The following is a 26,328-nucleotide window of genomic DNA, read 5'->3' on the forward strand; positions in this document are numbered from 1 at the left end:
AAATAAAATGCAGAACCCAGTGGGACCGACTGTCACAGATCAACTGCACAGTTGCGTAACTTTTACCATGGTCTCTATGCTGTTTCACAAAGCAGATTAAAGGCAGATAACAAAATGCAAATCACTGTTCTCTAATTTAAATGACTGCAAGTGCAAACAAAGAGACAAGACTGAGAATCACTTGCAAAAAGCAATGCAGGTTTGGAAATAAACTTTCAAAATCTTTGTATAACCCAACAGATCACTGAACCTCAGTAGTGAGAATAACAAGCAGCCAGGTGTTGCACATCCTAAATGTCCAATTAAATGTAGAAAAACATAAAATAAAATCGCATTTGGAATGCAAAACACACAGACACTTCACAGAGTTCATTTCCCTGCTTATACAAAGGATTAATAAACCACAAAAATCATTTTTGCCAAAGCGTGCATGATTTTTGCTTATTAACTTTGCATATTAATGCTCTCTGTTTCAGCTATCAGGGTTTTTTATTATTTGTTTTTTGGGATATTTTTTTGCTTTTCTGGTATAAAAATTGACTAGGCATCCCTTCTATCTGGCACACGTTTATTCCTGTTCCTAGATTAATGTACAGTGTGTTTTACAATATTTTTAATATAGTATTTTTAAAAACTCTGCAATACAAGTTTCTATTAGAAAACACGTAATATCACCTGGTAACAGCAACCAGCATGCTAACTGCCAATAGACCTATGCTTTTCCTATTCCTATGCTTATTCTCATGCACTGACAAAACCTTATGTTTTGCACATCATTTATTAAAATATAACCATTATCACACTTTTATCTTTCACTTATTAAATTCTATGTTTATGAGTAGATCCCCAAGTTGCATATTGTTTAGAGTTTTTGTTTGTTTGTTTTAATTTTTGTAATCTAACTAGTGTATTATAGTAGTTTGTCACTCCACTTTATATTTCCTCTTGTTGCCCTTCTGAGGCTTATAGAAAAAGGGTACATGCTAATTAGCAGAGTGAGTATTTTTTCCTTACAGGCTTATTGTGTCTCTGCGGGTGATTATTGCTTCTCCCAGTGGCCCACTACTAAGAGAAGAGCTCCCTGTAAGGCAAATGGAAACATAGCCAGGACATAATGTTCTTTTAATTTACCACAGAAAGTTAACAGGTAGTCCCAGAGATATCCTTGGTGGTTTGAAGTGAAGGTAGTCTCAAGAGGATATACTTTCTTATTAAGGTCAGATGCTATAATTCTCTCCTCAACTTGGCACACTACTATCTTTAATTTGGGCCTTGTACAATTTTATATTAGTATATTATTCACTGCGACAAGGTTGTAGTCCTTTGTCCAGAAAGGACGCAGATAGTGTGCTCAGGTTTGCCTCCTGTGTAAACGTATTCTGCAGTGAATATAACTTCCAACACTGTTGAAACTAGGAAAACTACGCAGTTTTATACATATAATGATTTATGTAGCGAAAGGAAAAAATAACATCAGCATTATGTAGTCGTTTTTCTCTTTGTAAAAGAAATGTTGGCAACATTGTCCCAGAACAGAAAGCAGAACCTTGAGACTTTATACAAATGTCAGATTAGAAGATCCTTGTCAGATCTGCTTTTGGACTCGTCAAGAATTTCAATCGGAGGTGATGTTTTCACTGAATTCACCAAAAAGCCCTCTCACCGTCTGCCGTGACACCCTTTTTACCCAAGCTTAAGCCCAGACAGCTCATCCTGTTATCTCGCATTAGGGTTTCCCAGGGTCCAGATAAGCAAGCAGATAAGCCCAAATCAATGCTGGTTTTCCACACAGTTTTAAGCAGTTATCATGGTATCTTTCCATTTAATTAACTGTAGTTAGGAGATGATATTGAATCTGTGTCATCACGCTTCTCCGGACTTCCTCAGAACATCCTTTATGCTAAAAAAAGTGTGTTTGTGAAGACAAATGCCAAATCTGATTTTTAACATTGCAGAAGTTCCCCTCTAATCAAATCAAATCCATGAACCTTACATGTTTCCATTAGCAGCTGTCACATTATCTTTTTTTACCCATAGAAATAATAATATATAAACTAAGAAAAGTATGTATAAATGTTGGTTATGCTGTTGGTTTCAAAGGTGAAGGAAACGTTGATCCTTTGATTAATACTCTGTCTTTCCTGACAAGTAGGTGTCTATTTGTAATTAGCAGTTTATCGCTCAGTGTGATCCATTTGTCAAACGTATTCAGGACATGTTTAGTTCAGAAGGAAAAAATCTATTCTTGAGATTATGATTGACACGTACACTTTGACACATTTAGTTATTCTTTGTCACACCATAAATGCATTTCTTCCACTAATTGATTCACTTTCTCATAGTAATAAGGAGCTGTGAATTGTTATCTGGACACAGTCAGTCTGACTTGTTATATATGACGCCAACGCACAATGTATTTGTGTGTAAATGTACAAGCCACTCTCTGGTGGCCTGACTTTCTTCTTAAAACTGACGATAAATAAATAAATAAACATGAACACAAAGAGTGACACATGATAATACACAATGTATGTATGCATGTGTAGGTGTGTGTCAGTGCACTTGAAGTGTTCATCATCCTGACAGGATCAGGGTGTGTTCAATGTGAAAAGCCATCTGATTGTGGGTGACCATGCTGGGAATAAATGACAATTGTGACATATTGGTGTGGGATCTGGGGGAATAGAGAAGATTATATTACCGGCAGAGCCACTGGAGCAGTCCATCACCCATTCGCATGCAGTTAACGGACACCCTATGCTAAGTGTCTGTGTGTGTATCTGCGTATGTGTGTGTCTGCGAGAGCAAAACAGACAGATGGAGCAGACAGCCCGCATGTAAGGACATAAGCTTGTGTGTGTGGAACAGAATCCAATATTCTTATTTCTCAGTCTCTTTGTCCCTCAGATCCCCCAGTCCCCACCCAGTAATGATATATTTCTATCTCAGTTACACACCGTAACCCAGAGAGACCTCTGCCAATATCACCACATGTAGCACTTGTTTACACACCACTGAACCAGAGGGAGCTGTGTGGAGACCAAGCAAGGCAGAGATGAAATGAATATTTATTTCAAATAAGGGTGGGGATGTTCGCTATCGGACTCGTATTATCATACTCTCTGACCTAAACTGTAGAGGTTATTGCTTCATCATGTTACGCGATAACTCTATTCCAAGGGGGCTTAAGGGAAAAAACACAAAGATTTGATTCAAATTCGCTTGCGGTCACATCCCTATTCTGTTGTCAAACTTGTTATTCAAGGACAAGGAACTATTACTGCAGATATAGCTCGCACTATTTTAGGTCGTCGTCTGCTGACTTTTTAGTACACTATCACTCAAGTTTGCCCGTTCACTGAAGAGTTGAACAGCGACTGAACAACCTTTTGAAATAGTGCTGGCTACTCCTTTATTTATAGGTAATTGTCCTTGACTACTGCATGTGAGAGCAGAATAAGGTGGCCATCATTATTTTAAGGTGTGCTCTGCAAAGAGCTATTGAGGGAAGTGAAGAGGCAATAGCTCCTGCAGCTTATTTCAAAGAAGATGACGTTGAAGTGGATGGGACTCTGAGTGACATTGTGAGCATGAAAATAAGAATTAACTTCAGGAATTTAAAGAAGTTTTCGAGTTACAAGAAAATACATTTTCAGTCATTTCGGCAGTGTAAGACAACCTTGCACACTACTTAAAGGGTCTGTGTTGGGACTACATTTATACTATCCAGCTCCCTGGGGTGAAGTGGATCAATGACCATTAAAGATGTAATTTCAAGATGGCTCCTGCAAGTCACAGTGGCATGAATAAAAGATGCATCTCTATCCTGTATACATGTGCAGCACAAGCGCAAAAGCACACACATAGCACATGCCTGAAATGAGATCCGTGGAAATCTATTAATTTGGTTTATTAATTAACATCAAGTCACCAGGCTCAGATAAGATAAAGCTCTCTGGTTTTATGCTGTTTTTGCATTGTCTAACTACACAACCACAGGGTAGCAAGAGCAAAAATATCTTGAGCACAAATATCTCTTCCTCTACTTTCTTTCTTTCTTTAAACTTATATCACCTTGATTAAATATGCCGATGTAGAGGTGTATCTCTGTCTCTGGAGTCATAAGAGTGTGTGATCAGGTTAACAGAGTTAGACTTGAGCTCTGTGGTGAATGAAGAGGAGGTCAGATTGCTACACCCACTGTCTATGCCCATTAAGAGCAACATTCTGGAGGTGGAGCACCTGTCCAGCTTTAAATGCCAAGGCACAGAGACCGACCAGACCTCTCCTTGTGAGGGCCAGTGAAAAACCGTCATCACAGATCCACAGTAGACACTTCTTAGCTGTGAATACTCAAGGAGTTTTATGTCAGAAAGGACATTATGATACGGGTCTGCCAGCCACTGATAGACACTCTCCTAACATTTAACGGTGCTCCCTGGTCATTGTCACCAGTCAGTTAAGCGCAGAGTCCGGCTGGTAAGACAGGTCAGACAAGGGAGGATGCTTACAGGCTGCCAACAGGCTCAGCTCCCTGAATACTGCACAGTATAGCCAGAATAAGTGAGAAGATGGAGGAGGGCACAATATATCATCTCCACACCTCACTGGAGCTGGAGCCTGCTATGTATTAGTGCTCCTGTTAAGTTAAATCATACCTATCATTGTGCAGCTCATCTAAGAGGCAAAAGAAAGCAAGCAGATTGAGCACTTATCAAACATATTTATTTCTGTGTGCATTGTGAGATTTATTGTATTTAAATTAGTGTTTAGTATTACCATATATTTTGATTATCCTCACCCACAGATGATTTTACATTGTTCTTGCTTGTGCAAATTGTTTTAAATCTCAGATGGGATGCAGTTCAGAGTATGTTGAGTCAGCCCTCGGACCGCCCGCTGCCAGGATTAATCAGCTCTGTCGCTGTTGTTGATGATTCCTTCCCCCACCACAGCAGTCCTCCTCTGTCTGTCTTGCCTGTCCCTTCATCTTCTTTTCTTGTGTCATCCCACTTGCCTGTGAATTGGCATAAAAAGGGTCAGATTCTTACATTTTTACGCCCGTCATTTCCATTTCTAATCCTCCAAGGCTCTGTCTTGGCTCACACCAGTGATGCAGAACTCTGAGCACCCACCCACTGAACAGTGTGCCGCAGTCACAGCCAAAATAATGCTGCCAGGCTTTTTGTTAAGGAGAGTTAGTACAGGTGAATATGGTAGGATGGTGTCTATTTTTCCTATTTGAAAAATAAAACATACATAGTTTTAAATGCACATGGTGAAAGAAACCTTTTTTTTGTCAATGCTGAATTTCCAATAGATTCTGCTTCTGTTTATAGCTCTTAAATAAGCCATTGACTGATTGTGAGGTAGTAATTAAAAAACAAGCAAAACAAAATGTTCTTTTTTGTCCTTTCCTTGTCCAGTCATGGTGACTGAAGATAGAAAAGCTGTGGCAAGCTTTGAAATTTCAAAATGTCATTTGGTAGCTAGGTTTCAGATCAAATCCAAATCATGAAAGAAATGAAATAAAATGATGTGCCGTACTCTTAAAACATTAATTCTGAAAACAAAAATGGCAATTTAGCTATGGAAGTTTTAGACAGTACACATTGAGCACTTTTATTTATATATATATATATATATATATATTTATAATGACAGACCCAAGAGCTTAACAAATATGTATTTTTAGTTTAGTCAATTAAAACGAAAATATCAAGAGAATTAAATCTGGATTTTATTACTTTTATATATAACTCTAGTAAAAATATGTTGATTATGTATGTATGATTCTTTAGTGTTTTATTCAAAATTATTTGCAGAGGGGTTGCAGATGAAAATAACAGTTGTCTCCAAAATAAAATTTTGATATGAATAGAAACTGCAGCATGTATCAAATCAAATTCTTCCGCACAGAAAGCAAGATTGACCAATGATGACTGAATTAGCTCCTTCAAGCACAACTCCCTCATCAGTTCCAACAATAACTCCCTGCAAAAAATATCATGTGTGAGCGGTATGAGACTGGCCAGATGAGCTTTTTGATTGACAAGCCTGAGCTTTAATGGCAGCCTGATGTCAGCTGCTCCTTTCAGCTGTGCTTAAAATGTGATAAGATATTTATAGACCAATTATACCTACTACCACCCACACACATCCATACACACACTCCTGTGCACACACACACACAACAGTTCAGAAGCTAACAGAGTGGATGCAGATTGGCGCACTTTAACTGCGGGGTATTACTTGCTGTTAGACAACTGTTATTATGTTCTCAAAGTAGATCTAAGAAGCAAAGTTTGGACCAAATAATGATATTAATGAACTCGAACTTTGTGCAAGCAAGTAATTTTTTTGTAGTACTCTTATCCTGAATCCCACAGAGGCAATTAGAGTCCATTCAAATCGGCATGAGACAAGAATCTAGACACGGGTCTAGACACTTGAATCATGCAGCAGAATTATATAGAAACTGAGTTTCTCGATCTCAAATGTTCAGAAGAAACCTTGGGTTTATTGCTGAAAGCCAACTCCCAATAATAAGTAGAGTTGTAAGTACAGACAGAACATTAGGTCCGAGCTTATCACATTGATTGAAGTACTTAAATTCAGGTGTTGAACAGTATAACATATCAGCGTAATCAAACCACACAATTCAAGATGATTCATTTAGTTTATCCATACAATGCCAGTACAATATTTTGAATTGACATAATTTTATAAAGAAGAAAACACAGGAAGTTAGACAAGACAAGAAAAGACAAGATAGTCCTAAATTTAACCTTTCCTTGTTTAGCTGTTTGACAAAGAAAAAGTGAACAACTATGACTCATCTTTTATCTCAAATGTTTGAGTTAAGTGTCAAGTTAAACCAGCTACTCTTTAATCCCAATACTAACCTTAATAATAGCATATTATGTTATATTATAGCATATTATATGATTATTATTGTATTATAACAAATATAACACATTGTAGAGGAAAAAGGGATTGGGTGAATTTGAAAAATCTGTTGAAGAAAGCTGTCTGCCTCCTGCAGACAAAAAGACACATTTAAGTGATGGAGAGACAAGCGAGAGCAAGGAGAAGCAGTCTATAAAGATGTGGAATAAGTAATAGAAATATTGGAGAATATTTGTAACCGCTAAAGATATTAGCTATTCAATGTCCTCTCTCTCCAGCCCTCCACTCTTTTCACTCTCTTTTGTCTCTTGCAATTTCCTCTTTGTGAAGAAATCCAGCCATTTTCCCTCTCTCCTGTTGTCTGGATGGATGTTGCTAACACTGCAGACTTGTCAGTCATTCATCTCTTGGGGAGGCGGGCTCATTGCCTCAGTTGGGGGAAGTGACTGAGCTGAATAGTTGATTGGCAGAATCGAGAGGGAGAGGAGACAGTGGGGTGGAATACTTAGAAAGTGGAGCAGATGAGCGCAGAGGAGAGAAGGATATGGAGCGTAAACAGTCTCTTTAAGAGATACAAACAAAGGAGGCCAGCATGAGAGAGAGAGACTGTACATACACTGATGCTTTCTTGAATTTGCTATGATGAGAAAAATAGGACATCACTTTACAAAGAAGGGTAACACCTGAATGCAGAGATAAGCCTGGGCAGTTGAATACAGTATAACAGTGATTGTTTTTCTCTCTCTCTCTCTTTCTTGAAAAAAATCCTTGTAGGAGTGTGGATGAACAGGCTTGATATGATTTAAAATACTGGCTGGTGGCATGATATGAGCACACCATCCACCGCCAAAGGACTGGTTGAACAGATGTGATTGAAAAAAGAGAATGCTTTAAAAATACCTGCTTGGAGGTGGATGCATATAAGCAATTAAGTGGTGAAACAGCTAGACTGTAAAGGCAAATGTAGCAGTGGTGAGTTGTGACGTTTGGCTTGAAATTGTAGTCTGGAAGAGGATGGTCAAGAGGATGTGTTACATGACGCCTACTTTACAGTTTCCGAATTTAGGAGAACATTTGTGTCATATGTGTAGGCTGAGGCTTCGTCAAAAATTGGCAGAGATCATCAAATGTCGTCTGCTACCTGAACACAGCCACAGTTCTTAAATTATTTAGGTATGAATTTGTGCATGAATCACTGTAGAGGACATTGAAGTTTACCAAATCCAGAAGGTTATTCTTTCTTAGTCTTTATTTTTACAGGCTGGTAAAAACAACTGGGAAAGTGTTAAATAGGGTATGGAGAGAGAATCAGTCATGTACTGTTGATTCTGTACAGCATTGAAAATGCTGAAAACTGTGCACATCTGGACAGTGCATAGGGCGTCCTCAACAGGTACAGAGTGTCCAGCTCATGAAGGAAGTCAATGTTATGGGAACCAACTCTGTGACCTTCTAGTTAGAAGGACATCTCTACCTTCTAGGCATCACTGCTTTCAGGGATATTGATTTATTACAAGCCAGTAAAATTTCAAGAACACTAATGTGTTGGTCAAAGATTGGTGTCATGAGGGCTGGTCATGAAACTTTAATCAAACAAATTTGGCTTATCTCATTGGGGAGGCAAATGAAGCAAAAAGTGGAATGATGTGATCAAGGAGCAAGCCAAATTTCAGGACATCATGTCTATAATTTGCAGAAGATGGGTTGCAGGAGTTCTCCAGTGCCTTGGCAATGATTGGGGTGTTGATGGGCATAGAGAGGTGGATCAGCTGTTTGGTTGGGATTATAAGGCAGGTGTTGCAGGGATAGCTCTGAGAGCAGGTTGTACAGATGGAGAGGACTGTGCATAATGACACAAGGCTGATTGAAGTTATTGCCAAAACGTCTGATTGGCCCCGGTAATGTGTTTGTCCCAGTAAGGCTAGAAATGGTTGTCAGGTAGAAAGATTGGAGGGAGAGGTAGAAGTGAAGTGCATGAAACTGCTTGATGAGATTGTGTGGAAACAGTGAAGCCTAGGAAGCCATAGGCAGAGATGGTTGGTGGTTAAAAAAGCCTACAGTGTAAATACACACATTATATTCAATGAGTCCCAACCTGCAAGTGAGTGTTAGAGCCCTGATCAGAATTGGACTTTTACCGTAGAGATGTCAAAGCGGCATCCAGCGGAAACCTGTGATGTAGGCAGACTTTTTTGCTCATTAAATGACTTGTGTAAGGCCTTTTTCAGTGCAGAATTACCATTCTCAGGAATGATTGTGTGCATAATGCCCAAGAGTCATGACGAAGATATAACCAGTATAAGTTTATGTTTGTGAAGCAGGGCTTAACTGAAATGTTGAACACAGGAGTATCACATTGGTGTGTGGCCATCACACCTTGCAAGATAAATGTGCTGCATCTGTGACAGTATGCAACTCTCTCCAAAGGTGCCAAAGAGGTGAATGCAAGCGGGAAGACATTTACAGTACGGAGCTCTCTGCAGCTGCACGTGGACAGAAATGATGATGGAGTGGCCTACACCTGCAAAGTGGACCATGTGGCACTCACACAGACACCACAGCAGGCCACTGAAGTACTGGAGGTCCACTGTGAGTGTACACACACAGACATCCACACACTCAAACACACACACGTACTCTACATGTAGACATGAGAGAAAAAGAAAAATACATGAAAGAGAAAGTTACAAGATTGCATTTGTAAAGAGTGGTTTTATGGCTGTAGAATCATATTTGCTGGCATTCAACCTTTTAATTTTATTTTAGAGTTGAAGATTCTTTCCATTCTTTACATATTTACATGGCATTTACAGTGCATGTCCTTTTATCACACAATACCAAACTGGCTTAGGCAAAAATTTTATAATTTATCATCCATGAAAATCTCCATAAACGCACACCATACATTTTTGTTTCATGCCTTTTTAAGATTTGATTTTGAATATTTTACTAAGCCTTCTCTGTCTGTCCTAGATGCTCCTCGTGTGGAGATCGTCCACTCCCTTGCAGTCCCTCAGGAGGGTCAGTACCTAAAGTTGGAGTGTATTTCCAGAGGAAACCCCCCGTAAGTCTCCCAAATTATGTATTAGTGGATGTCAGCCTTTTATACAATGCTTCAGACAGTTACATGTAGCACGCCTCGTTTCTCTTTCACATCCTCTAACCTCAAGGCCGGATCCTGTGATGTGGACAAAGGACGGGGGTGAACTTCCTGACCTGGACCGGATGATCGTAGAGGGGAGGGAGCTCACCTTTACTTCACTCAACAAGACAGACAATGGCACCTACCGCTGCGAAGCTAGCAACCACCTAGGGACCAGCAGTGCTGAATATGTACTCTATGTCTATGGTGAGTCCAGGGAAAAGGCTGACATGTGGGTAATCATGTTTCTTGTGATCGCGTCCAAAGGTAAAGGAACAGAGAGAAATTGACAGATGGAGGACATGTAAAAGAAAAAAATGAGGATACCTTGGACACCAGTTATGTTAGATATAAATAGTGGAGTGTATGAACCTCACAGGCACCAAACTCCACTGCAAAAACCAGGATTATAATACCTCCTGATCTGCATACTGTATCAGTGCTAAGAGTGATTAGTGGTACCATCTCTCACAGGGAGTATAAGGGCCTCAGGTGACACAAATGCCACCAACGCCTTTCCTTAAATAAACCTTCGTCCCAGATCCTCCACACCAACACACACACACACACACACACGCGCACACAAAGACACACACACACACACACAAGGAGGGAAATGTGTGAGGGAGGCAGAATTTAGTGCTGCGTTGTCAGGAATATCACCAGGAAGGATAAGTAATTCCTAGTAACGCCAGAGGTGGTGGAGGATAAAGGGAGTCTGTGTGAGGGAAAACAGATAGCTCATCCTTTTCTCCACTGCCATTTGTCTCTTGGCATTAAGTAATAATGTTTTTAAAAAAAGAGTGGAGCAGTGACACATCTCTTTTCCCTCTGTTTTAGGAACTTAGGGAGTGTGTGATGAGGTACAAAAAGGCAGGTAGTTTTTGGCCAGAGAGACCGACTGGAGGCAAAAGAGAATTTCCCAAAGTGGATCAATAAAATATTACATTATTATTATTACATGCACCTGGGGGGTGTTTCATTTGCGCTTGTATTTAAAAGCAGACCTAATCTGATGAAAATGATGAAAAACATGAGAGAATAAACCTCTCAGGTGCCGATGGCTATGCTTTGCCAGAGCTAGAGTGATTTCTAGTATGCTCTTGACTGTCCTTGGTGTGTGTACAGTAATAACCAGATGTGGAGCCAATGAAGGATGCAACCAAGGTTACTATCAATAGTTCATGAAGTGATTTCTGCTGGTCATAGTCAAGACCATAGCAACACGTAAAAAGCTTAAGATTTAGGAATGTTAAAACATTAAAATGCTACAAATGCTAAACAACATAATAATTGTTGGAGATCACATAAGTTACATTTGATCATTTGTATTTATTGCTCACTTTTATGTACCTCCATGCTGTAATTTATTACATCTAGACACTTCACAGTAACAACCAATGTATACTGTCCACATCCTCATGCCTCCAAAGGTCCTGGCGACATAAATGTTGTAATCTGGCTTTGTTCGCGAGGATTGTTTGTTGTGCGTATGCAGGCACTTGTCTGTGTATGCAGACACTCTATGTAGGGTTTTGTTTATACCATTAGCTGTCTGCATCCACGTGTCAGTCATCCACATGTCAGTGCCACATAGATGTGTAAACTATGTTTTAAGCTGGAACAGAACCATCGTTGTGTCCGGTGTCCACAGCCCATATGGAAAGTTTTATGCTAGCCAGGTAGGCCTGTTGATTACGATTGATTACAAAACAGAAATAACACATATAGGTTATTCATTTTTTTCAACAAGAGAGAAGAAGGATCGTGACTTTAGCTATGTCATTACAGAAATGACAATATGGACAGTCAAGTGCTTTAGAACTGTGGATCAAAATATGACTATAAATGTCATATAAAAAGAATCTCATCTTCTAAATGAAAGGTACTTTAATGGCTTACAACTTGATCCTTTATCCTGGCTGTGGAGTAAAATTAAAATGGCTACAATAAAGGTAAGGACAAGGTAAAATCTCAATGTTATGCAACTCAAAAGGTATTTCTCCTCATAGGTAATGCTGCCGACTATATTTTTTATTTCATTCTGTACAGTAGCTAATGTGACAAGACCATTATTTTTGTTTGCTTCATTTTTTGTATACTGTATGAAGACCTTTTTCAAACCATCACAAATGTAGTAATGACATTTATAGTAAGTAGTATTGTAGTAATAGTTATATTACTAAGATATTTAGTTAAAACAAACAATTTACACCTACCGTATTTGCATTCAGAGACACAAAACAGGTCTGCACTGAGCACAGATACATACCATCTGATATTCATGATACCCTTTCCATCAAATTCAAATCTTACGTGAAGGCTGAAATGTGAAGTTCAAGAGCAGAATTCACATACAGGTAAGCGGGGAAGAAAATGTACTTCCTACCCATGTATGAGACTGATCTCCATACCAGTTAAATCACAATAGTCAGCAGCATATTGATTATGATTAGCAAGTGAAAAGATAAATAATGTAATTATCTGCTTTAATATTTTATTGGTCCATTCTAATAGGTTTATCAGAGACCTTTTTATGTAAATCTTTTGCACTTCCTTACCTAATTGCCCCACATACCATGATGTCTGTATGCACCTAACAATTTCTTTAAATGCTAGCTGAATGTAACAATAAGAATAACCAATGCACTTAATGACAGTGATGTTATTAAACGGACAAATTCTACGCCACAAAAAAGGCAATTGGGTATGGGAGGGTCAAAGAGTCCTATCCAGATTCATTACGTGTTCTTTTGAAATGGCACCCAGCCTGTTCCTACCCTTCATTAGTGATTAGCACACCTTTTAGCCTTTTACAATTGTTGCCATAATTCTTGGAAAATACCTTTTTAATGGTTCCCCTCCAACAAGGAGACGCTTTCTCTCTTGTCTCTCTTTCCTGAAGACATGTACTTAGCTGCTTAGTGATTCACAGTAAGGCTGAAATGTCACTGAGACATGCAGGACAGTTGGCCCTGAGAAGGGGTACCACAGCCAATTAAAAGCCTCCAGCTAACCATAAAAAGCAGAGTGACATAAACATAAAAGCCAAGGTGGTAGTGTAACCTCATTAACTTTGTCACACAATGTTTCAGTCCCATTTTCCCTGTTGCTTTAACAAGTGATAGTGAGAAACACTGCCTGAGATGAAGCCCTTTTACCATCATCCAGTAGTGAGAAGTCAAAAACAGAGCAAGGAAATGGTGGGCTTGGCTACTTTTTCCTGAACTCATCTTTGCAAACATGGATAATTGGCACAGATCATTTGTCAAATTACTTTCCTCATTTTATTTAATCCAACTTTCCCAGTTCCCAGTGCAGGGTCCATCTCCACAGACATCAGCCAACACTAGCAGATTCAAGGTTAATCCTGTTCTCTTGCTACAGAAAAGAGCCTCACATTCAAATGAGAACATTTAAAATCATTATGACTGGGAAAATAGAAAGGATTTGGACTCTAACGTAACATGAAGATGTCAGATTTCACAATTTTCCCTTTTTGCTACTCCACTCATGTGAAAAAAGTCAAAATCTACTCCTATCTTTTCCTTAATGAATACAATTTATTTATGAATTATAGCCACCGTGGTCTACATAGTCTATGCTAAACATTTATAACTCAAAAGTACATATGAGACATTTAGCTTTTTAACATTGTGTTTGCCTCTTCAAAAACAGACCCAACGGAACTTTGACCCAAAGAGAATCATCAAAATTTTGCAGTGACAGAGGTCATTTCATTTTCATAAACTACGCATTAATTACGCACAAATTAATGTATGTTGTGTAGTGCATCAACAGTAATTCCCTCCTGCTTTTTCAACAATCTTGTGTTGTATGCTTTGAATTGTGTCATAATTCTGCCTTTTTTTTAATTTCCCATCACAATATAATATTTTGCCCTGTACCAGTTTGTGTTGTTCATTTAAAGTATCTAACTGGCCCCCCGTGTGAATTCATTTTTTGTGTTTGTTGTTGTTGTTGTATTGTTTTTGTGTACATGTGTCTTTCTGTCCCCTCCACCAGACGTCCCCACAACCCTGCCTCCATCCACCACTCCCCCCCTACATCCCATCCCTCCAGATCCTACTGCACTATTAGGCACCCACGCCTCAGACCCCACAGTCACAGGCAACAGAGGTACAGTACCACCCCATGCATCTCCACAACCCCCTCAGCATGCTACTGTATATTGCTACTTCGATCTTCCCTCTGTCCTATTACTTCTCTTTTAGCTACTTCACCGCCTCAAGTGTCAGTGTTTCAGAGACACTGAGAACTGAAAAAAATATCTAGTGGCAAATGTGCTTTCTGGGACAAAAGTCTTCTGATGCTGCCATGCTGCCATGCCATTTTTATTTTTAGCCTTTTAGAGCAAACATAAGCTGTATGCCTTATTGATGGTCATTGACATACGTTTCCATTGGAATTAACTTTTGTGGTTTTACATCAAAGAAATTATTCAGATTTTTAAAGTTTCTAACACATTCCAAGCCATTGTATTCAAAAAGAGTCCAGCTGCTCAAATACTCCATCCACTGTCCCCTTGGCATTTCAAAGACTTCAGTACTTCTGCGCCCTGAAACCTCAAAGAAGCAAATGTCATGTCCAACTGAAAATGTCTGGCCACTGGAGATGTCTCATCATGACTCCTAATGCTGTGTTAAATCTTTAAGAATTTTGACTTGGAAAGCTCTTTTTCAGAGAGTTAGCATTGCTATTTGGTGTTCTTAGAGAATCTATTTCTGAGACGAATGAATGCTGTTGATATAATCCTTTATAGCATTACAATATAAAATATGAATAATGAGATGTCATCTACAATAAGGCTGAAGAAGAAATGTTGGGGAGGCATAAAATGCTGAGGTTTTCTTAAATTTCTGCAGAGGTTGACAACAGCTATGGTTATGGATTTAAACTTTAAAATCAATGGAATGCAATATAAATTAAGTTCCCATCTCTGTCCTGCAGCACGAATGACACCTAAAAGCAGAAAAAAACCCAATCAAAAGTTGTTTTCTGGATACCAAAACTCCTATAATAGTATTGATGTCACCATATCTGAGACATCATGTCAAAAAGATTTCTAAGCTCACACACCCCACAATACGGTTAGGTGTGGTGGGCTGGTTTGCTGCCTGCCAGTCAGGGGGCAGGCAAAGGTGGAGCTTTGTTGACCCTGTGCTACAAAAACTCAATCCGCTACAGCTACATAGAGTTGGAAGATTTAGTGGAAGCCTTACCCTTCCTTCTGTTGTAGGTCAGTGAGTTGGTCAAAAAGCCCTGCAGTGATAAGGTGCCAGATAGATGACATGGTGAAATTTCAGAATATTCTGTCTTGGCTAACATGCCTCTTTAATGGTGTGTGGAGGTTGGGGACGGCACCTATGTACTCACAGATGGAGGTTGGTGATTTTTTTTAAAAACAGGAGTGAAAGGGTCCTCCAATTACTGTGGTATTACACTGCTCATCCTTCCCATTAAAGCTTGTGCCAGTGTGCTGGAGATAACTCTCCAAACGATTGTCAAACCTCAGATTCAAGAGGAGTTTTGATGCCTGCTGGGAGCCTCTCTATGGATGCTCTCTGGCACATCCAAAAGTGAGGGGACCCTGGGGAATTGCATATCTTACCTGGATTGTGTGTGCTTCAGGATCGAGCAGTGTAGTTGCAAATCGCAACTCCCACACTTCACCCTCCCCTTCCAAGCACAAAGGAGAAATGCTCCTATCTAGAGTCAGTGTTTTGTTTGTCACTTCTGTAGAAACATGGCGGTTCAACATGGCGGACTCCATGGAAGGTGACATGCGTTGTCTGTACATGTAAAAGACTCATTTTAGGTTAACAAAAAATAACGATTCCTCTATTCAACTGATTATACACGAAAACATACCTATATGCCACTTCTGCCAATAGATCTTCCTAAATGTCACACACCGGAGCTTTAACCTTTACCTTATAATCCAAAGTGAACAGAGTTAGACTATCTTTGTTTATCCAACATTAGTTTTCTTAGCAGCTGGACAGGAAGGGGTGAAATATCCAAATTACTTTCACCCCATTTCACAAACCTTTGTGAGAATAAAGGTCCAGTTTGTAGGATTTAGTGGCATCTAGAGGTGAAGTTACCTCACCCATCAGTTCCAAACATGAAGGAGAACTTACAGTGGACATGAAACTGAAATATTTGTGATAGGCTCTATTTAGAGCCAGTGTTTGGTTTGTCTGTTCTGAGCTACAAACATGGCGATTAAAAATGGCGGGCTCTGTAGAAAACGACACACTCCCTCTCTAGATAAAAATGGCTCATTCGAATATATCAGGTCATTATAAACTAATGAAAACATATCTGTGAATATTATATTTCATTTCTGCAAATAGCTCCTATGTTATACACTGGACCATTGTTTGGTGGAATTTCTGTTTGTATAATGATTCTGTCTTTCCTGCTGCAGTTCTGCAACAATAATGCTGACATAGCATCGTTTTGGCTACAGTAGAGTGATATGCCAATCAAAGTTTTTGAGTGACATGTCAATTTAAAACTAATGTGCTGTGATAGGCTGTATGCAAATAGCTTGCTCACTCATATATTATCCCGATCATGCTGAATGTGACATCTTTTTTAAAAATGATTTTGTAAACTGATAATCTTTTATATATTTAGCCCATAAAATGTGTTTTTTGTGTATTTCCTAACATATTTTAATATGAAATACACAAGACACTGATCTTAATCCTAAATATACAGCATGTTTTCTCTGCAGTTCTTCTGCAGCTTTTTTCATTTTCATTTATTTGTCCATTCTGTCGCCATATAGATGTAGCAGAGTTTACCTTCTGTCTTGTCCCTGCTTTTTTGCTCTCTCTCTCCCCATTCCTCTCAACTTCATGGCACTCCACAGTTCCATTCACTTGGAATAATTTCCTCTCATCACTGCTGCTTTCTTTAAATTACCATCTTTAAAGTCCTTCAGGAGTTTTGACTCCCCCTCTACCTTTCCTCTGCTGTTTTGCTTTCTATCAAAGCTTTTGTTTCAATTTTCCCTCACCCGCTCCTTCTCTTCTACCCTCACATCTCTCTGTAGACCCTGTTAGATAACAGGCTTCCACACGTTGTTGGATATTCCTCATCAGCGTGTCTCAATTCTTCTCTGATGTCTGTTTGTGTAGTGCAGAGACACAAGAGAAGCTGAGACTCTCAGTGTATCTTCAGGGAATCTAAATATCAGACTCCTTCACTGCGTCCCCAGTCACAGGATACTACACTATCTGCTTTCATGTGTCTACTTGATTTATTACCAGGTCTTTTCACAGGCTCTGGATGAAAGCAAACAACTGTGGAGCTGTACCAGCCTTGCAACGTTTTGTCTTTTTAATAAAGTTGTCTTCCTGTGCAGACCAAATACACATTGTAGCACTATAGCCTGTATGCAGAATAGTGGCATATTATATACCTGATGAGCTCTTTCAGGTGCAACTTTCTCTGCTGTCTTTCTTACAATAGTCTTGCATCTTTCCTCTATTTCCCATCATCAGCAGTTTGGATTTTCTACCACAACTCAGGCTGAGGCTTTTTCCGACAAGAAACAGTTTGAGAAGAGATGTAAAAAAAAAAAAAGTGGTAAAAAGAATCTAAATAAAAAAGCAGTTGTATAGGAAAAATACCTAAAAGTATTCATTGTTTACTAAGTGTAAGTGTAGCCATTCCATCCAATATTTGTCCAGACTATAATGATGGTATGTACTCATGGTAATTTGAGTCTGGCACTGAGTTAAAAAACAAAATGGCCTGCACATACAGGATCTGTAAAATGTTGCAAAAGTCACATTGTGAGTGTCGCTTTGGATGTTTATAGTAATCCAGTTGCAGTGCAATCCCTGTTACTATTGCAATTTTAGATTACAGGATGATGAATACCCCATGTTAGTGTAGAAACAAAGTCAAATGAATGATTTCAGTGAAGTCATTCATTTGAATTTTTTGTTTTTGTTATTCTAATATTACATGTGTCTTCAGCTCCCCAGACCTTTAGTGTTACGACCTTCATTGTAAGTGAGCTCCTGTGATATTAGTGCTCTTTCAAAGTCAACAGTGAGGTCTTTTTGGCTTTGATTTTAATAAGCCCCGTTAGCTACCATGACAACCACGGCCAACAGGAAAGCAAGGTGGCTGAACTATCATTAGGCCCAGAGGCCAATTTTGATTTGAGCAACCTGGATGGTATATTAATTCACCATAAAATAACTTTCATATTAATTTATAAACATTTAAATTGAATAAAAAAAACATATTATAGTTTCATATAATATTGAAAATAGGTTTGTTTAGTCTCCTTCTAATCAAAATATGTAATAAACGGTTACTGAACTAAACCTTGGATACAAAATATACTTAGTATACTATGTGATACTGTCACATTACTTACATATATATGACCATTTTAGGGCTTTTGGGCAAAGAAAAGAATGATTTTAGAGAACATTGTGTTCCATGTGCAATATCTATGGGAGTATTGTGCTTTTCACTTGTTTTTCGATATCCTAAAAATTATATTCACCAACAAGATGATCTAGCACAATCCAAAACAGAAACAGTATTTGCATGATGGCCCGCACTTTTTCTGTCAATGAGTTCTTCTCCTCTCAGTAGTTAAAGGATTAAATATTCTGTGTTTACAAAAAATTGTGTAAGATATCACATGTGACATTATTTTACAGTATCATTTTACAATAATAGCTTTTTTAGATCTAATTTTGCTGACATAGTGAGTATTAGTGGCCAATGCAATAAAGTACTATTTAATGGAGCACTTATTCCTTGCAGAAATATTAATGAATAAATATTTCATCCTGTAGACTCAGTGGTTCTAATGGGAAAATGTAAATTTGACAGTACCCCAATGCCTTTAATTCTAACTGTTGTTGACCTTTGTGTATGAGGCTAGTGTACAGATATGCAAGATATTCCTCTGTTTTTCATCCATACTGTATAATGGCAGGACTGATGCAGGACTGCAGTCTGTGATTCGCTTTATTAATGAAGCGCTGGCAGGTATGCCCAACACACACACTGCTTCAATAGCCCAGCCAGCCTTAATGGCTATAATAACTCTTTCGCTAAGTATCAGAGGTCTATGAAATGTCATCAGACCCCCCTTCCACGAACACACACACATACACGTTCACTCCCCTCACCACCACCACCACAGAGTTCTCTAAAATTTGCCAAATGCTTTTTCATGGCTTGCAAATTAGCTTTGACCTTGTGAAGCTGAAAGGTTGGATCATGCGCAAGGGTTTCTCTGGTGTTTAAAATATTTACTATTCACTTCTCATAATCAGCATTCGTGTGGCCAACCCCAGCCCCTGTAGCCTGATACTGCCGCAGAAAAAGGGCCCACTGCCGAGAAGACAGCAATTATTCATGCCTACTGTCTCTGCCTGTGGAGAAGACAGAAAAACTAAAATAATACCCATCTACCTCCTTGCAGAGTAAAAGTTCTCTTTTCTTTTGTCCAGTAGTTGTTCCCTGAAAGGAACAGAAGGAATGAGTAAAGAAACGCACCAACAACCTTGAGACTCTTAATCAAAGTGTATACCATAACTTGAAAGATATTGCTAAATTGTGTTGCTATACTTGAGGTTTTAACTGTCAGTGGGGACCCGTGGAGGTTACCATGATAATCCATAACCGTCATGCTTTTTATGGGCACTGCTCTAAAGCAAAACACAAAGGATCTTTCCTCTCCTCTTGAAGTTGATAGCAGTGACTATACACTTGACTAGAATTCAAGAGTAGAGGCAAGGGATTGGTCAGGGTTCAAAAGTTGGGATTAGTCTGAGCTTTCTGCTTTTTCAAGTCAGTGCTGGCCAAAAAGCTGCATATGAATAGTAATACATTAAAGGACTAGTGTGTAGGATTTAGTGGCATCTAGCGCTTTAGTTGCAGATCGAAACTCCATCACTTCACCCTCCCCTTCCAAGCACAAAGGAGAAACTATGGTGGCCGCTATCTAGTGCTAATGTTTGGTTTGTCCCTTCTGGGCTAATGTAGAAACATACCAGTTCAGCATGTGGGCCTCAATGGAAGGCAACCCATGGCGTATGTAGATATAAAAGGCTCACTCTAAGGTAAGGATATTTATGCATATTATATTGCATTTCTGCCAATAGATCTAAATGTTACACAATGGACCTTTATAACATGCACACTCTCAAACCCCAACCCTAACCCTGAGACTCAAGCCAGCCAGGACTGCTAAAAAGTTTTAACATCACCCCACTAATCTTGAATTTGCTGTTTTAGGCATCAGTAATTACTTCACCTGAGGATTTGTTGTTATTATTGTAAAATCACAACAGTTACACAGAGGCATATCCATCACTAAAGTAAAATATAGCTTTAAGCTGTTCATTCGTCTCAATTAGAGTCGCTGTCTAAATGAGCTATCCAAGAGGATGAAACAGTTGGGAATTATTGAATCTACCGTTCAGTGTCTCTGACTCAAAATTCTTAATTGCTATATACCTGTGATAAACCCTTTCATTTTAAAGTATCAACATTAAGAATTTACAAACCACTTAATGAGTTTTTACAAATACTGAGGAGATTAGTATGTGTATCAAAAGTTTGCATTTGTTTAGCTCTTTAATTGGTCAGAATGTTTTTTAGCTCTCATTCAGCTCTGTCAGAAGAACAGAAGGCTACAAAATGCAAGCTACAGGGTTATGTGTGGAAGATCAAGTACAGAATCAAACAATAATCAAAACTGAAATTACAACATGGCATAAAATATCTAATACTCGAGCCTACCCAAAGGAAAAAGTTGAGGAGAGTTAATAAGAAAACTTGCAACAGAGAACAAATGAGCTAAAGGGTAATATCAAAATTAAATACAAATGAGACAGATTACTCAAACTTCTTAAAGTAATAATATCCTTTTCAAATTTAGAGAGACTTTCAATCACTCCTGTTTTATCGCTATTCCAAATTATTTAGGATTAAAAGGGCAGGTTTTAATCCACAGGCAATGTTTTATGTCTTTAACCCCACATTCACCTATTGAAGCTGCTTTAGGCTGAGGACAAACCTTTTGTGAAAACTCAATAAGGGAAGGGACTATTTTTATTCCTTGCAGTAATTCGTACCTGCTTTATTCCATTGCTATTGATCTTGTTTTAAACAGAGGGCACAGGTTAGGCCATATGATGAGCAAAAGACATGTTTTCTTGAGGGCAAGTGACCGGGGAAGCTGATTGGTTGCTGTGCTTAAACCAGAAAGGCTAGGTTTGGGTTACAGCATCCCCTGGGGCGGTAATGGTTAAATATTGAACAGTACTGACCATCTACTAACCATTTTCTCTTCCACTCTCCACCATAAAGCTGAGGATCACGGGAGAAATTAAAACATAATGCAAAGGTCTTTCCACTTATTGCCTGGCAATTATTATTGATGACCTGTCACATTAACTCGCTTTGGGGAAGAATTATAGCAACAATTTGGAATAAAGTGTAGAACAGAAAAAGAGAAATCATTAGATCCTGGGGCTAGTGTTATGAATTACATGTAATAGCCCTTCTTTTCATTAAATCTCAATGGAAGGGGACACTTTCAGCCATCTTGACAAAGCACTCACGTGCAAACATACATGCACACACACATGGTTGTGGCAGTCAGCAATTTTCATTTGTTGACATTACGTTTGATTTGGTCTTTTATTAATTTCTCTTTGCTTGTCTACCTCAGGGATTGTTGGGCTTGTGGTGGCAACTTGCTTTCTCTAAGATCACTCATTTCTGTGTGGGCTTCTTTTTCTGCTGTTCTTGTTCTTGCATTTGGCCCACACATACAATTCTTCCAAACTAACCAGCAGCATAATGCAGTTTATGACTGAAAAGCAGCAGCAATATAGTCATGATTAAGTTACCACAGGTGTACAATTGATGTGATCTCCCTGCATCTCCCTTTGTTGTATTTTATTGCTGTTTTGAAGAGGTTATGAATTTGCCTAACATTGAGCTACTTTGATAGATTGATTTTTGCATGTGACTTAATTAATTCATAAGATTAATTATCTTGCTTTGCTTATAACTTCATGCTGTTACCCTGCTGACCACAATTTCTTTTCATATTGAGAAGAGAGAAGGAGGTTGTTGAATATTCAAGATAGTGTCCAAGTCCACGTGTGGGCTTTATTGAATGATTAGCAGAAGTAATTTGTTTTCAGAATCTAATTAATCCACTCTGACCCAGCAAGCAATAATGTGCAAGGACACACACAAACACACACGCATGTCTCTGCAATGTCTCTTCTTTTCTGTCGTTCTGACTCTCTCACATGCATGGTTGCATTCATTCAGGAGTGTACGCACGTGTCTTTCGGCCCTCTGCCTCAGCCTCCAGGGACTCTTTCATCTTGGCAGTAGAGGCGGCATTAGATGCAGATTGGTGAATTTCCAGTCTCAGCCAAAAAGTTGGGCATAATTGACTCATTGAGCAAGTGAAGTCTGCAGGCACTTTTCAACACTTTCTCTTCTTCCCTTTCCCCTATGTTTGCAGGCACTCTTTCTTTGTGTCCCTGACTTTTACTGCAGCAGGAGTAATGCAGAGTAATATGTGTCTCTTTGCTTCACATTTAATGATGTAATGTGCAGTGTTTTCAAATACTATGGAAGCCATTAGAGGCAAGTCATAACGGTTTTATTTATTTGGTTTCTTATGTTTGGTCACAGTTTATTTTAGGTAATCAGGCTATATCTTATATAAGACTCCTTATCTGATAAATACTCATATTAACTGCAAAAAAACAACAACAATAAAGTCACACCTTGAATCCCATGAATCTGAGCTCCTGTTAACGCAAACTAGTATTTTCTATTTTGTGTGCTAACACGCTCAAAGATTCCCTGACCCACACCACAGACACAAGGACACTGCAGCTCTATAAGCCCATGCTTAAGCTAGCTGCTGCTTTATTGATCTGAGCAACTATACCTATTGCATCATAGAGCTATATCTAAGATAGAGAGAGGAAAAAGTGCAATCCAAAAGAAGAAAAAGATGCCTGTAGGGGATGAATTTTAATAATAACAAATTTAATACCAAGGGGGGAATAGAGAGAGAGAGAGAGAGATATGTTAATCTACAGTATGGAAAGGCCTTTTGAGTTGCATACTGATATGATGGATTCAAGGATGCTGCGTCTGATCATTTGAGATTGTTAATTTAAAAGATGACTTTAGATGAAAGGCGGTGCAGAGGATGGTGTCAGGCCCAAGAGATGCTGTAACAATTCTTTACTGAATGGTAAACGTCTCTTGTGAAGTTCTTCAGACATTGAATATAGTGTTTGAAGAATAAGACAAGGACACATATTCGTAATACAACAAGAGTTTAGAGTAGAAATATCCGACGAAGCTGTTAATATGAGGAATAAACAAATATAACTATAACTCTACTGGTGAATCCTCATCAATCTGACAAAATGTGCTTACATTGGTGTTTAGGGTCTACAGAAACATGGTGAGGCTAATGTTGGAGCTAGGTTTGCATATATTATCAAAATGTCCAGCCTGGAGGAGGGACCTCTTTATTCTTTTTGAAGTTTTGATAGACAGGGAAGTATCACCCTCAACTAACAAAACCAGCCATTTAAATACTTAAACTACTCAGTCATCTCCATTCAGCTTCCCTTCTTTGATATAATAGTTTTACCATTCACATTTGTATTAATGTATGATTGCAGAAGTTCAGATCTGGTATAAAACGTAGGTGATGACCTGATTTAAAGAGGCAGTCCAGCTTTTATTGTATGCTCATAATTTCTCTCCAGCTGAGTCCTTGATGGAAATACTAGAGCTTTCACTTGAACTAATAATGTTCCTTGGCACATAATTTAGAAATCGGTGTACCACCTTTTTGGAACCAATATAAGACTAACGATTCTTAGAGTTGCCACCCCATGCCACCCCATGCTTTTAATTTGATGTACAGTATGCTTCAAATTCCTTCGAGGAATGTAATTATATGCTGAATGAAATTTTATCTGACCAGGTAATTTGACTGTAAATGATATTGTTTCCATTTCCAGCCTTTACACATCCTCTTGAAAACCCACACAGTATCAATATCACATATCCTTCCACAGTAACCCCATATGGAGCCAGCATCAGTGAAACAGATCAGATGAGGAGTTAGTGGGGCAGTTTAAGAGTAACACTTTCGGTTCAGTCCAGCAAAGCAGTGGCTCACAGAAGCCCTGAACTCCTTTCATTTATTACACAAGCCCAACTCGCTAGGCCAGGCGACAAGGAGAGTGTTATAAATATTAAAAGAGGAGTTTGCTCTTCCACGCTCACATATTAAATCACACAGAGAAGAATGTATGTGCCCTTATTAAAAGATAATGTGTTTTGGACCCATGAAAATGTATAACCCTCCTCTCTAGATCCCTCTCCTCCTTGTCGTCTTTCGTTTTCCGTCTTGCTCCAACTGAAATTTCAGCCTTTTCCTGTCCATCAATCTCTATTTTTTCATTTCCTCTCTCTGTGTGTCTTTGTACGCCCTTGCTGTATTTTTCTCCTTCCGTGAGTAGCCGTGGACTAGAACAGAATACATAAGAACACAGTAGATGAACCATGTTTTGAAGGCACTCACATGAAAAGTATTTACACTTACACGCTGTAAGTTATGACGAATTTATGTCACAGGCTTCTGTTACTTCATGAGTTAATCTGAAAATCTAATCTTGAATATCAAATACGTCCCCTATCTATCCCCTGTTGGCTATAATGAGTACTCCATAGATTTAGTATTGCAGTCCTCTACCATTGTCAGGCTCAAAATGGACAGGTTTTTAAAAAAGTGGTTCAGTTGCATAAACCACTTTTTTATTCCACACAAAATACTTCATAGTCAAAACCTGAAAGTCAAAAGTTTGTTATGCTGGTAACGGTTCATGTAGCCTCGAGTCGCTAGCCTTCAGCAGAGATGAGGGGTGGGCTACAAAGGTCAGCTCTTCCTAACCCTTCTTTCTGAAGACTTTCTTGATTTTCAAACTTGTATTCTTCAGCCCAAACCGAGGCTAACTTAAGTGACATCACTTTGAGACTTTCTGCAGTTTCTTCTGAAGCAACAAAAGGCTTTACACGACTTCTCTTTACATATGCAGTACTCCCCAAGACCTGTAAACAGACATAACAGGGTAAAATTGGGGGAGCTTAAATCAACCAGGACTGAGAGAAGCTATAAAATGGTGATGCACACAAAAAAGCATCAAAGCATCCATAGAAACTGCTACTGCAGCATAGCTTCTCCGCCATTGATTCGTATGCTCAGTATGTGGAAAATAATTGCCACTTTGCCAGTAAATCACTAAATATGCTACTTCTGTCAGAGTCAGAGATCTATGAGGAGGCAATAGCGTATATGTGTTTGCAATATTTTGGAGAAACTGTGAGTGTTTGGAACATACTGAAGATACAAATCAACAGTGAAAAATAAAGTGGATCATCCTACACGATGTATCGATAATTTTGATACAGATGCCATGACTTGAGGTCACTATTGTATTTAAACCTCCATGAAGGAACATGCTAAAATCTGTTCAGAGCAGCTAATCAATTCTTCTCAGAAGACAGATTTTCAGTGCAGTCCTTTAAGTAAGTGATGCCATAGACGCAACAAGAGCAGACAACTTGTTCTGGAATAGTCATGGGTACAGCCCAACCTACTTGGACATGACACCAGCATACTGCATGGCCAAAGTGTGTAGTACTCTATAGACAGACACAGGACTGTATGTCATGCTTGTTGTGCCTGCCTGCACTGGGTTGTAACAGCCAGGTCTGAAGCTCAGATAGGACAGTGAGTGTGTATGCTGGTAAAAAACACTCAGTGTCTTGACAGATAGAGGTGAAGAGACACAGCCATGTGTGTAACTAAACGCCTCGAGTCCTCGCCCTGCTGGGCCGTGCCAGGGGAACATTCCTCTACTCTCTGCTCCACTGACCAAGCAGAACTGCAGCGCAGTGAAACCACGCTACACACGCCTGTGTGTATGAGCCGTGTGCGTCGGTATGAGTGTGTGTTTGTCCACTGGGAGGCAGTGAAGTGTGACCGCCTGGTCACTCAGACCATGGAGAGTTATGGAGCGAGAGCAAGCCAGCTGTTCAATTTGGCCACATGGGTGGACACAGAAAGAAAAGGAGAATACTGAAGAGAAACATTGTCAATATACGCCGTGTGCTGTGAGTCTAAACCACCCTTCTATCAC

The 26,328-nt window shown here is 39.0% G+C and overlaps 1 protein-coding gene across 1 annotated transcript in view; it reads left to right on the plus strand.

Annotated features, from left to right (window-relative positions):
* cadm2a (cell adhesion molecule 2a) overlaps positions 1-26,328 on the plus strand; it is a 122,137-nt gene that overhangs the window by 87,741 nt on the left and 8,068 nt on the right. The window contains exons 9-12 of the mRNA XM_035666869.1: positions 9,337-9,498; positions 9,883-9,973; positions 10,080-10,258; positions 14,078-14,191. Of these exons, the coding sequence (XP_035522762.1) occupies positions 9,337-9,498; positions 9,883-9,973; positions 10,080-10,258; positions 14,078-14,191 (546 nt within the window). The remainder of the gene's footprint in view (positions 1-9,336; positions 9,499-9,882; positions 9,974-10,079; positions 10,259-14,077; positions 14,192-26,328) is intronic.

This window comes from Morone saxatilis, unplaced genomic scaffold (genome assembly GCF_004916995.1).
Source record: "Morone saxatilis isolate NCDOM2014 unplaced genomic scaffold, NCSU_SB_2.0 Contig20, whole genome shotgun sequence".
NCBI classification, from domain to species: Eukaryota; Metazoa; Chordata; class Actinopteri; family Moronidae; genus Morone; species Morone saxatilis.